General features: G+C 43.4%; 1 protein-coding gene across 1 annotated transcript; it reads right to left on the bottom strand.

Moving 5' to 3' along the window:
• Positions 1–6,480: 6,480 nt before the first annotated feature.
• LOC136523141 (uncharacterized) lies at positions 6,481–8,679 on the bottom strand. Its single transcript, XM_066516923.1, has 5 exons — positions 8,139–8,679; positions 7,860–8,072; positions 7,721–7,798; positions 7,351–7,661; positions 6,481–7,278 (listed from the first exon to the last, which is right to left on the bottom strand). Exons 1-4 carry the CDS (start codon positions 8,517–8,519, stop codon positions 7,551–7,553), a joined length of 783 nt encoding a protein of 260 aa, XP_066373020.1. The 5' UTR covers positions 8,520–8,679; the 3' UTR covers positions 6,481–7,278; positions 7,351–7,550.
• Positions 8,680–13,350: the final 4,671 nt, after the last annotated feature.

Genomic DNA, 13,350 nt, shown 5'->3' with positions numbered 1-13,350 from the left:
AGAAGTTACTTCTTCTCCAGTATCGGCAGGTTTACCTAATATTCAATCTACACCGATACGATCAGGAGGACGAATTCAGCTTAGTACAGATCTATCGGCATCAGCTATGTCAGGCCCTGTGTCTCAGAATAGCCAGATTCCTACTAATTGGTGGGGATATGGTATGCCTCCGGAGTCATCTGCTTTCAATCTTGGATTACCTCAAGTGTTTGACGCAGGTAGGAAAAGCTCCTATACCATCGGCTGTTTCGCCGATGGCCCAAGTGCCTCAATATGCCACAGCAACTACTGTGCAACCAACTCCAGGGGGTTTCCAGATGCCTTTGGTTCAAACGCCCAGTTCAAATCCATCGGCAAGCTTACCGCCGATGCAGCAGAAAGCCCCTGTTATGAGTCAAACTAGGGGTTCAGTTTATGTCCTCAAGCTAGTTATAATTATCCAACAATGTCAGCAAATTACCAGCCATCGGTAAGTTTTGTACCGATGAGTTCTAATAATGGTTGGTCAGGACAGTTACCTGTTCAGCATACAGTTCAGCAAAATCAGCAGGTTGCAGGGATTCAACAAGGTCATATGCAAGCTGATTTTCAGAATCAAGCATCGGCAGCTCAGCCGATGAATCCTTTCCAACAGGTTAATGGACCACAAGTAACGGCAAATATGCCGATTGCTGGAGATCGTGGGCCACAAAGATATGTGGAAGGATATCAGCAGGTACCTCCTGTAGAAATTCAGCCAGTTCGTCAGCAGGAGGCTGATGCTTTTTGGGCCGATAAGGTAGCAGAAATTATGAAGGATCAGTTTGGTATAAAGCCCAAGGTCAATACTTATTCTTATCAGACTCCATACCCTCCTGCATATGATTTAATTCCTCTCCCAAATCGGTACAAGGTACCAGATTTCACTAAATTCTCCGGGCAAGATGATACATCAACAATGGAACACGTCAATCGCTTCATTATTCAATGTGGAGAGGCAGCTAGCAGAGATGAATTAAGAGTTCGATTATTTTCATCATCTTTGTCTGGATCGGCATTTACATGGTTCATTTCATTACCACCAAATTCTATTATTACTTGGGCTGATCTAGAAAAACAATTTCATAAGTATTTCTTTGCTGGAATCCATGAAAAGAAACTTACCGATTTAGTAAAATTGAGACAGCGTAATGATGAATCGGTAGAAAGCTTTGTGCAAAGGCTAAGAGATGTAAAGAATAAGTGCTACAGTCTGGTGCTGGATGATCGGTAGTTTGCCGATCTGGCTTTCCAAGGGTTATTGCCATATCTTAAAGACAGATATGCTTCTCAAGAGTTTGAAAGTCTCAGTCATCTTGTGCAAAGGATTTCTGATCAAGACACTAGGGTTTTTGAACCTAAAAAAAATTGGAATAAAAAAGTATCATTTGTTGAAGAAGTAGGAGATTCTGATTCTGATGAAGGACCAGTTATCGGCTTAGCTAAGTGGGTTAAGAATAAAAGGCCGATATCTTGTCCCTTTGGTCAGAAAGAGCCAGAAAAGTTTACCTTTGATATCACCAAGGCCGACAAGATATTTGATCTTCTGCTTCAAGAGGGCCAAATTAAGCTGTCACCTAATCATGTGATCCTATCGGCAGAAGAGTTGAAGAAGATCTTGTACTGCAAATGGCACAATGCAACTTCACACAGTACAAATGAGTGCAAGGTGTTCAGGCAACAGTTACAATCGGCTATCGAATCTGGGAGAATTAAGTTTGGTACTTCCAATGCCCAGAGGCCGATGAAAATTGATCAACACCCTTTTCCAGCAAATACGTTGGAGGCCAAAGGGAAGACCAAGGTATTGACGTCAGAGGCTGCTGAGAAAAACGCATCAGTGGATCCCCAACATCGGATAACTACCGATGATGCAAAAAGTAAGGGTTTGCTGGGAGAAAGTAGTAGTTCCAAAAACCCTCCTCGACCTGGCATTGTGATTACTCATCGAAGGCAGCAGGAGGGTTGGCGTCAGCGTAATGATCGATATCGACAACAGCAAGAAGAAAGACGTCGGGAAGAACGGCATCGGCATAAAGATCATTGGAGGTGCCCGTTTTTATCCATTGCTGGGAAGAAGGTATTAAATTGCCAACTGTTGAAAATTGCCCTGAGTGCAATGGTTATTATAGGGTCAATCGGTCAGAAAGGAGGTTTCAACCTGGCAATCAGGGTTTATTTATCAATGAGCCGATCAGAGGCAGAGCATCAGTGCATGATCGGCTGGGGGGCAGACTTAGTGTACATGAAAGGCTTGATAAACGCGCTGGATATTTTCCAAGGAATCAAGAAGAGCTTGAGGAAATGGCAAATGCAAGAGTTTCCGATGAGGAAATATTCTACAGGGACCCTAATATACGCCGTGTAGAATCGACTAGGACCTGTTATCAGCCGGTTTGGAAAACCAAGTTTCCTCGATGGTGCCCGGAGGGTCTAACAAAGACACAGAGAAGGAGGATGCAACATGAGCGTCAGGAGGATTTATACCAAGAGGAAAATTCCTCCAATGAGAGGTCCGATCATCAGCAGTGGCAGGTAAAACACAAAAATAAGGGTCCATCGGCAGATGTTAATATGGTATTCATGTTGCCGATGGAGTTTTTGGCACTATCTGATAATGAGGAAGAAGTTGTTCTCTCTGATCAAGTAGCTCAGTTGACACTAGATCCAATGATGACCGTTTTTGAGAAACCTACCGATGACGAGAGACAGCATCTTAAGGCTTTGTTTATGAAGGGCAGAGTTGATGGGCAGCCTGTGTCTAAGGTACTTATTGATGGAGGGGCTGCGATTAATATTATGCCTTATGTGATGTATCGGAAACTTGGTAAGGGAGATCAAGACTTGACCAAAACCGATATGATGCTGAAGGATTTTGAAGGCAATGTGTCACCGGCTAAAGGGGCAGTATGCGTTGAATTGACTATCGGCAGCAAAACCTTGCCGACGACGTTCTTTGTTATTAACGGCAAGGGTGCATATAATTTGCTTCTAGGGAGGGATTGGATTCATGCTAATTGTTGTGTTCCTTCTACAATGCATCAATGCCTCGTACAGTGGATTAGGGATAAGATTGAGGTTGTCCCTGGTGATTCTTCTTATATCATCGCATCGGCAGAATCAGATACTTATGAGCGAACTAAATGCATATCAGGAGAAGCCTGGGAAAAAGAGTTCCTTAGAGTTGCTGATTATGAAATTCCACCGATCCAAGCAGTCGGTTCTGAAGAAGAGTTTTAATGGATAGGTTTGCCGATGATGGAAAATTAGGTCAAGGGTTCACATCGGCAGATGATTTAGTAGAAGTAGATATCGGTGATGGCGATAGGCCAAGACCTACTTTTATTAGTGCTAAGTTAGATTCCAAGTGTAAGCAGCAAATAATTGATGTGTTAAAAGAGTATAAAGATTGTTTTGCTTGGGATTATACTGAGATGCCTGGATTAGACCGATCGATAGTTGAACATCGGTTACCTATCAAATCTGGATTTCGGCCACATCAGCAGCCAGCGCACCGATGCAACCCTAATATACTTCCTGATATTAAGGCCGAAATAACTAAATTAATTGAGGCAAAGTTTATTCGGCAGTGTCGATATGCAGAGTGGATCTCTAATGTGGTTCCTGTTTATAAGAAAAATGGAAAACTTCGTGTTTGTATTAATTTTAGGAATCTCAACAAAGCCACACCGATGGATGGCTATCCAATGCCGATTGCTGATTTGTTGATTGATGCTGCAGCCGGACATCAAATTATCAGCTTCATGGATGGTAATGCAGGCTACAATCAAATATTCATGGCTGAAGAAGATATTCCTAAGACTGCTTTCAGATGTCCAGGTCATGTGGGGTTGTTTGAGTGGATAGTCATGACGTTTGGTTTGAAAAATGCCGGTGCTACTTATCAGAGAGCTATGAACTTTATTTTTCATGAATACATCGGCACATTAGTGGAGATCTACATTGATGATGTGGTGATTAAGTCTGGAGATGTTACAAAACATTTAGCCGATCTACGAAAGATACTGGAGTGCACAAGGAAGCATGGATTGAAGATGAATCCTAATAAATGTGCATTTGGTGTATCGGCAGGACAATTCTTGGGTTTTATGGTGCATCAGCGGGGCATCGAAATCAGTAGGAAGTCTATTGATGCGATTAACAAGGTGGTTGCTCCTGTCAATAAGACTGAATTGCAATCTTTGATCGGTAAGATTAATTTCATTAGAAGATTCATATCTAATCTGTCGGGTAAGATCAAGGCTTTTAGTCCACTACTTAAATTGAAAGCCAATCAGGAATTTGTATGGGGAGCTGAGCAGCAGTTAGCCCTCGATGAAATTAAGAAATATCTAATAAATCCTCCAGTGCTAGTTCCACCTCAACACGGGAAGCCTTTCAGGTTATATTTATTAACTGATGATACAGTTATCGGTTCAGCTCTTATTCAAGAATTTGAAGGGAAAGAACGTATTATTTATTATTTGAGCAGAAGATTAGTGGATGCTGAGACGAGGTATTCGGCCATCGAAAAATTATGTCTGTGTTTATACTTTTCTTGTGTCAAATTAAGGCATTATTTGTTGTCTGCCGAATGTACAGTCGTATGCAAAGACGACGTAGTCAAGTACATGCTGTCAATGCCGATATTAAGTGGTAGAATCGGCAAGTGGATTTTAGCATTATCAGAATTTGAACTACGTTACGAATCGACCAAGGCAGTTAAGGGGCAAGTTATGGCTGATTTCAGTCACTCAGCATTGTAATACAGTGGACTCTCTGGAGATTGCCACTTGGACACTTTTCTTCGATGGGTCCTACATGCGGTGAAGGAGCAGGTATCGACATTGTGTTGATTTCACCTCAAGGAAGGAAGTATGAGTTTTCATTGCCGGTTGTTGCTACATCGACAAACAATCAGGCTGAATACCAAGCCTTGATAAAAAGGTTAGAATTACTGAAGGAGATACATGCCGATGCTGTTGAAATCTTTGGTGATTCTATGCTAGTTATAAATCAATTGGCTGGAATTTATGAATGCCGAAGTGAAGCTTTGATTTCGTATTATGAAAGATGTTTGCAATTGTTGAAAGGATTTAGAGATTTTCGTCTTGAACATATCTCTCGATTGCATAATGAGGAAGCTAATCGACTAGCTCAGCATGCTTCAGGGTATCAGCCTATTCAGGAAGTGCTAACATCGGCAGTTGATACCGATGACTGGAGGAAGGAGATTGTCGATTATTTAAAGGATCCATATAGAAAGGTTGAGAGACGTATAAGGTTCCAAGCTACCAAGTATGTGCTCCTCGATGATGAATTATATTATCGAACTATAGATGGAGTTTTACTTAGATGTGTTAGCAGTGATGAATCGAAAAGCTTGATGGGTGAAATTCATGAAGGAGTGTGTGGGGCGCATCAATCGGCTTTCAAGATGAAGTGGATGATCAGAAGGAATGGGTACTATTGGCCGACTATTCTTGAAGATTGTTTTAAATATTTTAAAGGATGTCAGGGGTGTCAAAAGTTTGGTAATATTCAAAGAGCGCCTGCATCGGCTATGAACCCTATAATCAAACTGTGGCCGTTCCGGGGATGGGCTATTGATCTCATTGGTCAGATTTATCCGCCATCGAGTAAAGGACATAAATTTATTCTGGTTGCTACCGATTATTTCACAAAATGGGTTGAGGCAATTCCTTTAAAAAAGGTGACATCGGTTAATATGATTGATTTTGTGAAAGAGCATATTGTTTACCGATTTGGTATTCCTCAGACTATCACTACCGATCAGGGCACTATGTTTACATCAGGAGAATTTGATGAGTTTGCTGTAGGTATGGGAATTAAAGTTTTAAATTCTTCTCCATATTATGCTCAAGCTAATGGTCAAGCTGAGGCTTCTAACAAAGGGATCATCAAACTCATTAAGCGCAAAATTGAAGAAAATCCTAGGAGGTGGCATACAGTATTAAATGAAGCCTTGTGGTCATATCGGATGTCATGTCATGGTGCAACCAAAGTAACGCCTTATCAGTTAGTATATGGACACGATGCAGTATTGCCTTGGGAAATTAAAGTTGGCTCTAGGCGAATACGTTCTCAAAATCAGCTGACAGCCGATGATTATAATACTCTTATGAAGGACTGAGTTGGAAGATGTGGCGGGTCATCGGTTAAGGGCTTTAGTTAGCATCGAAGAAAATAAGAAAAGAGTAGCCAGATGGTATGACAAGAAGGTGAAGGTAAAGGAGTTTGCCGATGGAGATCTGGTCTGGAAATTGATTTTACCGATTGGGACTAAAAGTTCAAAGTTTGGAAAGTGGTCTCCTAATTAGGAAGGTCCATATCGGATAAATCAGTCTGTTCCTGGTAACGCATATATTCTAGAAACCCTCGAAGGGGTTGTGTTTCCCAGAGCATTAAATGGAAAATATTTAAAGAAATATTACCCTAGTATCTGGATGGATGCATAAAAGTATAAGTGCCGATAACAGTCCTATCGGCTAGAATTATGCAAGGATGTCAATGTCTCATAAAGTGCCGATACAATAAACAAGATTACAAGTTCAACAAGGATTGGATAGCTAATATCGCACGCAGACGAATCTGGTCGGCTTCCTCCATTTCTTTGATATCGTCATCGGCAGCACCCTCCACAGGCTTGAGTTTTTTCTTCATGGCCAAAGCTTTGTGAGCCTGGATATCTCTTTCTTGCTGAAGGACTTTGATGGCATTGGGTAGCTGGCTTTCTTCTTGTTGAGCATGAGTTAAGGCTGCATCGACTTCTTTCAATTCAGCCAATAGAGCCATCTTCCTTGCCGATAAATCCAAGATTTTCTGCTTAAGTTCAGCACCCGAAGTCTGCAAGTTGCCGATGCCCTTGTGTTTCTCATCAGCAATTTGTTTCAGTTGTAGCATCTCTTCTTTGAGTTGAGCCTGAGCTGCTCTATCGGCAATACGTTGAGCAGCCCGTTGATATTGTAGTTGGCGGCTTTCTAAATGGGCTGCTGGGAAGAGTACTTCTTCAACATCGGCAGGGACCTGGCCACGGATTGTTTTAAAAATTGCCTTTGCGGGGTCCGAGTCATCTACCAGTTGGGCGGTATCCTGCTGTAGCAAGTTCAGGAGAGCTTCCAACTTGGACTTAGTTTCTGTCGATATTGTTCCCAGTGCAAGGGAAGAACTTGTTTCCTCTCCATCATCGTCAGAGACGTCAATAGCAAAGGAGAATAGGCTGTTTGGGGAGTCTTGTTCCTGAGGAAAACAAAAGGAGGTCAGTTAAGGATAAGTATGAGTATTGTAAATCAGCTAGGTTAATCGGTTTACCTGTTTCAAGGCAATTTCCTGTGCTTGACTGGAGGAAGCAACCTGGAGTATGCCGTGTGGGGGATCGGCTGAGCTTGCCGATGGGATATCCTCTGTGACTTCATCGGTAGTTGGCTCTTGAGGTATGATGACCGATGACATTGGGGCAGATGTAGGGATCGGCATGGACCTTTGTCGTTTTGGCTGTGCCTCAGCATCTGTTAAAGCTTTGCGCTTTGCTTGGGCATCGGCAACGATTGGCTGGGGGCATCGGCACTTGTTGGTTGTGAAGCTTGGATATCTGGTACGCTTGCCGATGTACCCAATTGTTGCTGCAAAATAAGTGTAAGGTATGATATTTAACAGATAAAATGAGAAGTCAAGAGGATACCTCTGAAGGTTTGTCAAAAGAAGTGGTGCTTGATATCGGAGGAATTGCCGATGACGATCCAGCAGCAGCTCTTACCCCCTGATGATTAATGTTAATACAGTTTGTGATCGGCATAAGTAGAAATAAACAAGGTTGTTACCTTGAATGCCTTGACCAAGGTTGTAGCAGCAGCCGATGGAGTGGCCCTAGCTGTAGCCAATTTGGACTTAGAGGTGATGGTCTTGGTACGGATCTTCTGGTGAGTCAAAGCAGTTAAGGTGGGGGCGTTGTAGCTGATCGATGATATCGGGGAAACAGGCTGAAGATCGAAGGGTTTTCCACTTTTGCTCACAGATGGTGCTGGGTTGTTAACCTGTCATAAGAGAGTCAGTTACTGATATATGAAGGGAAAAGCAGAAGGGAGTTAAAAGAAACTTACTGCGTCATCAGGGATGGCATATTCAGGGTCGATCATGTGCCGATATGTGTGAGCAGAAGTTGCAAACAGTTGTTCCTTCCACTCTCGCCACCATTGCTTATATGACTCGGTGATGAAGGATACTGGCGTCCAGGTGGATATATCAACATCTGTAGTATCGGCATCGGGGGAGAGTTGTACTACCTTGTTCCAATCTGTTCCACAGGTGATTGTTTCCCTGGGTTTGATCACATCGGCAAAGCAAAGTTTGATTGGCAGTTGCCCAAAAGCCAATTGACGGGATACTGCCGATGGGTTGTAAAATTCATACGTAATGTTGGTGTTTTTCCCGCTACCAAATGTATTTACTGGAATTACCCTGGGAGTAATGATGGCCATCATGAGTTCCTTATCCTGATTCAGAGTGTCATCGGCAAAGTTGAAAAGAAGGGGGAATCTGTTTTCCTCGTCAATATAAGGTACCCAGGCCCTATGATCATGAGAAAGACCATTGTAGAAGCTTTGGAAGAATCTGCCGATCTGGTCTTCATTGGCCTCTGTTCCAGGAAGGACAATTATGGCTTCACCAAAATTGAGAGGGTGAGCAGTGTTGCCGATTCATCGTCCCCGAGCACATGGTCTTCAGCAATTTCTCGTGGGAATTGTTGGGCAAAAAAGTCCCATTGCAAACGTTTGTGCATATGGGTATTCAGCCACATGTTGATAAACCACCACGGGCCTCCTAGGATTGCCGATGGGTTCGCCAAGCAAAAGTTTCTGAGACACTTGATGAAGAAGATGATAAGTGGAGCTCAGAAGGTATCGGCCAAGAGGAAACCTTACACCATTAGCCAAAAGTTCAGCTGCGGGGAGGAAGGCGTTGGTTGGTCCTACTGATCGACCACAGAAGATAAATTTTTCTAACCACATATTCAAGAATGTGGCATGTTCCCTCTGGTTAAGTGTCCCGGTCTTCTGGTATTCTTGAATGTATCCCGTCCAACCGCCGATGTTGCGGGTATTCACCCTATATTCAGATTTTCTACCATAGATGGAGCCTTCATCGGCAGTTGAAATATCCAAGCCAGTGAGCATGTGGACATCGGCAAGTGTGGGAGTAGCTGGGCCATGTCCAAACATAAAAGTGTTTGTTGTGTCTGACCAGAAGTAAGCAGCTGCAATCATCATTGATTCATTCTTCTGCATATCGGCAATAGATAGCCTAATGCATTGGTCTAGCTTCCGTTCTGCCCAGTATACTTGCATCGATCTATTAACCCTCAAGTACCAATCTTTCCACCCTTTGGTGGTTTTGGGCCAAGATCGGAATGTGTCTTTCCATAAATTCAGAGAGAAATTTTGGGCTCTAAAGGGGATTCTATTAACCTCTGCATTAATCAGATCAGTTGGATCTAGGTTGCCCATTGGTCCCAGGCATTGGACATGCGGTTGATCGGTTGGAATAACTAATTTGTTGCGCAGTTCCTAAGTTTAAAGGATCCGGAGAACAAAAGAAAGGAAAAATCACCAACTGTATGGATTTGCAAAAATTAGGGGAATCAAAGTAAAAGGTAATGGAAGTGGAGCGAACCGCAGGGACGTCGAAGTTGATTGCCATTATCTTGAGGAAGATGGGGGCACGAGCCGGAGACTTGAGGTTAACGCTGGAGAAGAGTTCTTGTTGGTTGAGGTCGCGCAGTTGTTCGTCGGAGTCGCCGCCGGAAAGAGAAAATGTCAAAAATTGGAGTCTGAGGGTAGAAGACGAGTGTTCCGGAGGAATCTATTTATAAGCCGCTTGGAGTAGGGGTATTTTGGACTTATCTCTATGCCGCGCGCATGTAGGTCAAGGTGGTTCAGATGGATATGGTAACTGTTCGCACGATAATCAGGGGATTGTACAGATGAGTTGATGGCAAGTAATCATGACTTGGAAGAGATATCGGTATAGGATATTTTAATTCTGAAAATGACAGCATTATCATATTAGGATCTTGCCGATGGGTTATTGTTTCGGTATCTTAACCATAATCAAGGCAAGAGTGGTTGGCGATTGTGCGATATTTACTGAAGTGCGTGAATCAGGATTAGATTTGATTGGATTTGATAACAGATCAAGTTTTGGCTTGGAGAATGAGTTACGGTAATCGGGCGAAGGCAAACGTTGTCTGGAGTAAATTTCAGAGCATTAATGGTTTTATACTCCGAAATTGGGGGGCATGTGTTGACACCGTTTTTTTGCACGTGTCAAAATGATCGGAGTGGACTAATCGGCAAGGGGAAAGTTACTGTATACTCTGATAGCCGATGAAAATCAGTTTGTAAAGATGGTTGCCGATGAATGGTGGCGATCGATGGAAATGTTGATTTAGACTCGGGCGTTGCCGATAAGGTTGGAGATGTTATTGTCGATGCCGATGAAGGAAGACTTGAAGACTAATGCCGATGAAACAGGGAGTATGCCGATGAAGGAAGACTTGAAGACTACTGCCGATGAAACAGTGAGTATGCCGATGGGAAGGAGGACGGTGAGATTTCCATCGTAATTGAGGCGGACAGGGAAATAGATAGGAGTTGATTTCATTTTCTATATTTGTTAGAGTATAATTCATGTAAGAGTCACGTGTTTCCTTAGATATGGGCTTGGTGTCCTAGTTGTGTTTGGTTGTGTCTCTTTAGATCAGGGTATAAATATGGAGTGAAGGGCAATGTAATAAATATATATCAATCAATATCAAAACCAATTTTTACTCCTATTCGCATCTACTTACTTTTCGGCGACTTCGTCAATTTGCATTATTTTTCCTTTTTACGAGTTCTCATTGATTCGGCGAGCTGCATCGCTTCAGTGCGACCTTCGGCGATCCTCGAGTTCTACGTGAGTACCTCTTGGCCGTGACTTCCGGGCGTATCGCTGTTGTCAGGACCAAAGTGCTCGTATCTTCATCCTTGTCGATTAACAGGTCAAATCGACTGGCACGCCTTGGATATCGATTCGGGTATTAGCCCTTTGTGTTTGCAGATCCACTTTTGCATCAACAGAGTGAAATGTATGATCATAAATATACTTTTTGTAAATTTTTTTTGAATCCCGTTGCAAGTACGCACCGTTCAATTTAGAATTAATTTCGGTAACCACGCAGAAATTCATTTAAACGATAGAAAATATCAAATAAGTTCCATTTTTTTGAAACTCCTCCACACCAACATATATGTAGGCCATTGCTTGTTAAAATAGTTTCTTTGTATGGAAGACATTTTTCCTAAGGTAGCTTCACAACGATCATTCTCTATTTGCTTAAGAAATAAAATAACCAATAAACAATAATAAAAAACCATTAAGAACACAACGAATGGATAGAGCATGATTTTAGAAACCTTTAGAAAAAAGAATCGTCATATTTGAAGTTAGTACAAGGGAGAAAGACCAGTTACAAGTTTTAATGCCTCTTTGGCTCGGCTTATACCGGCTTCATCTATTTTGCGTAAATCGAGGCACTGTAGCGTGAAGCCGTTTTGTAAGCCGGGGTTAAAACGAACTAGAAGCCGGAAAAAGCCACTTTTTTTACTTCACCGGTGAAGCCGTTTTGGATGAGCCGTACCATATGGCGCTTTAGTTAGAGATTAAAGAGAAACCAAACTTGTTCAACAATTCAAAAAATTTGAATTTCTATACACGAGAAGTTTAGACTTATTTAGGAACATAATTAATTGAATCGAATTTGTTTGAGGGAGAAAGTGCGTGGTTTTAGAGAAAATTAGAAAAAAAGCATCAAATTTCAAGTTCGTATGAGTGAGAAATACCAGTTATAAGTTTTAATTGTAGATTAAAAAGAGAAATGCCTCATCTTCTTCCTTGGTCCATCTTGTTCGCTGGGACTCCATGGCCGTAGGGCTGAGGGGTGAAGGACCGGTCATGAGGGGCGCAGGGCCGGGGTGGACTCGCAGGCCGGCGGTGTAGCTTGGCACGCCCGAATCGCGTTGGGCCAACGGTGGCTGGGCTGGCTGGGGCGGACGGGAGTTCGTCGGTGCTCAAGATAGCTGCGGAAGGTGGTGTCACGGACACGGATCTGCGTCCAGGAGCGGTGCTGCGGAGGCGGTATGCATTTGCGAAGGCGAGGGAGGGGACAGGGAGGCGAGAGGTGGTTTCTTTGGTGGAATTCAAAAGCTCAAGCCGAGCTTGGTAATGGCGGCGACGGCGGCGATTGCTGGAGAGAGGGAGACGGCTCGAGGAGGGGAGAAGTCGTGGTGGCGTGCAGCGTGCTTCTGCGGTCCTCGGGCCTCCTTTTTATAGGCAGACATGGAGGAAGACAGCGGTGGGGAGAGCTCGAGGGCAGCGTCAATGGCGGCCGCGCTTGGTGCGCCCGGAGAGCGGCTCGTGACTGGGAATGAGCGGATGAGGGTGGAGCGGGCGTCTGCGCGTTCGTCTGTGTCGCATAGGGCTTGGTCCACGTGGTGGACGGGGAGCGGAGCTTGGTCCGCGACCGCGCGTCGATGACACAGGACCCAGAGGACGACCGGAGAAAGGGGAAGGGTCCGACACGCGGGCCCGGACGGTCAGCGAGAGGAACTTCGGCTGACAAGCGGGGCTTGGGCTGGCTGCTTGCACGGAGTTGGGCCGAGTGGAGGCCCAGGGAAGAGATGCAGGCCGGGGAGGCACTGCTGTTGGGCTTCGGGATTGAGGGAAATGGGACTGGGCCTTCGGGCCAAAACTGAGGGAGGGAGGGTTTTCCTTTTTATTTTTTCTTTTATTTCAAAGCCATTTCAAAAGCATTTGAAGTCATTTTGAATTTTGGATCCAAACCACTCAACACAATAAATTATATACACCAGCATGAATGCACAATCATGTTGCTACATCCTATGATGAATTTTAATAAAAAAATTATTTTCCTATGTTTTCATGAGCACAAAAATACAAAACTAAATCATTAACTATATTTCAAAGGATGCAAAATTTAAGGTGTTACAGAAACATATGCGCATACGCCTTCCACTCATGTATTCTTAAGTGTACTAAATTTCATAGACAACATCTCTCTTATTATTCATTTCTTATTTATATGGATTTTGGTCATATATATTATTTACGTAATATTGCAAATATTATAGGTGAGCCAAAAATTGTGTCAACAAAGAATCCACCTATGACACATGACGTGTGGACATTCATGAGACTAGGAGCTGACGTGGATGGAAAGAGTCCACCTAGGACACATGACGTGTGGACCAGCAA

The sequence above is a fragment of the Miscanthus floridulus genome, chromosome 18, assembly GCF_019320115.1.
Source record: "Miscanthus floridulus cultivar M001 chromosome 18, ASM1932011v1, whole genome shotgun sequence".
NCBI classification, from domain to species: domain Eukaryota; kingdom Viridiplantae; phylum Streptophyta; class Magnoliopsida; order Poales; family Poaceae; genus Miscanthus; species Miscanthus floridulus.
The sequence above is the reverse complement of the archived record's forward strand: the minus strand, read 5'-3'. Positions and strand labels throughout refer to the sequence as shown.

What these genes read in the sequence shown, in the direction of transcription:
- LOC136523141 (XM_066516923.1), bottom strand. Translation starts at nt 8,519, where the DNA reads ATGATGGCCATCATTACTCCCAGGGTAATTCCAGTAAATACATTTGGT. An exon ending in ATGCCATCCCTGATGACGCA is followed by an intron (nt 8,073 to 8,138) that starts GTAAGTTTCTTT and finishes CTCTTATGACAG; the next exon opens with GTTAACAACCCAGCACCATC. An exon ending in CTTTTGACAAACCTTCAGAG is followed by an intron (nt 7,662 to 7,720) that starts GTATCCTCTTGA and finishes CTTATTTTGCAG; the next exon opens with CAACAATTGGGTACATCGGC.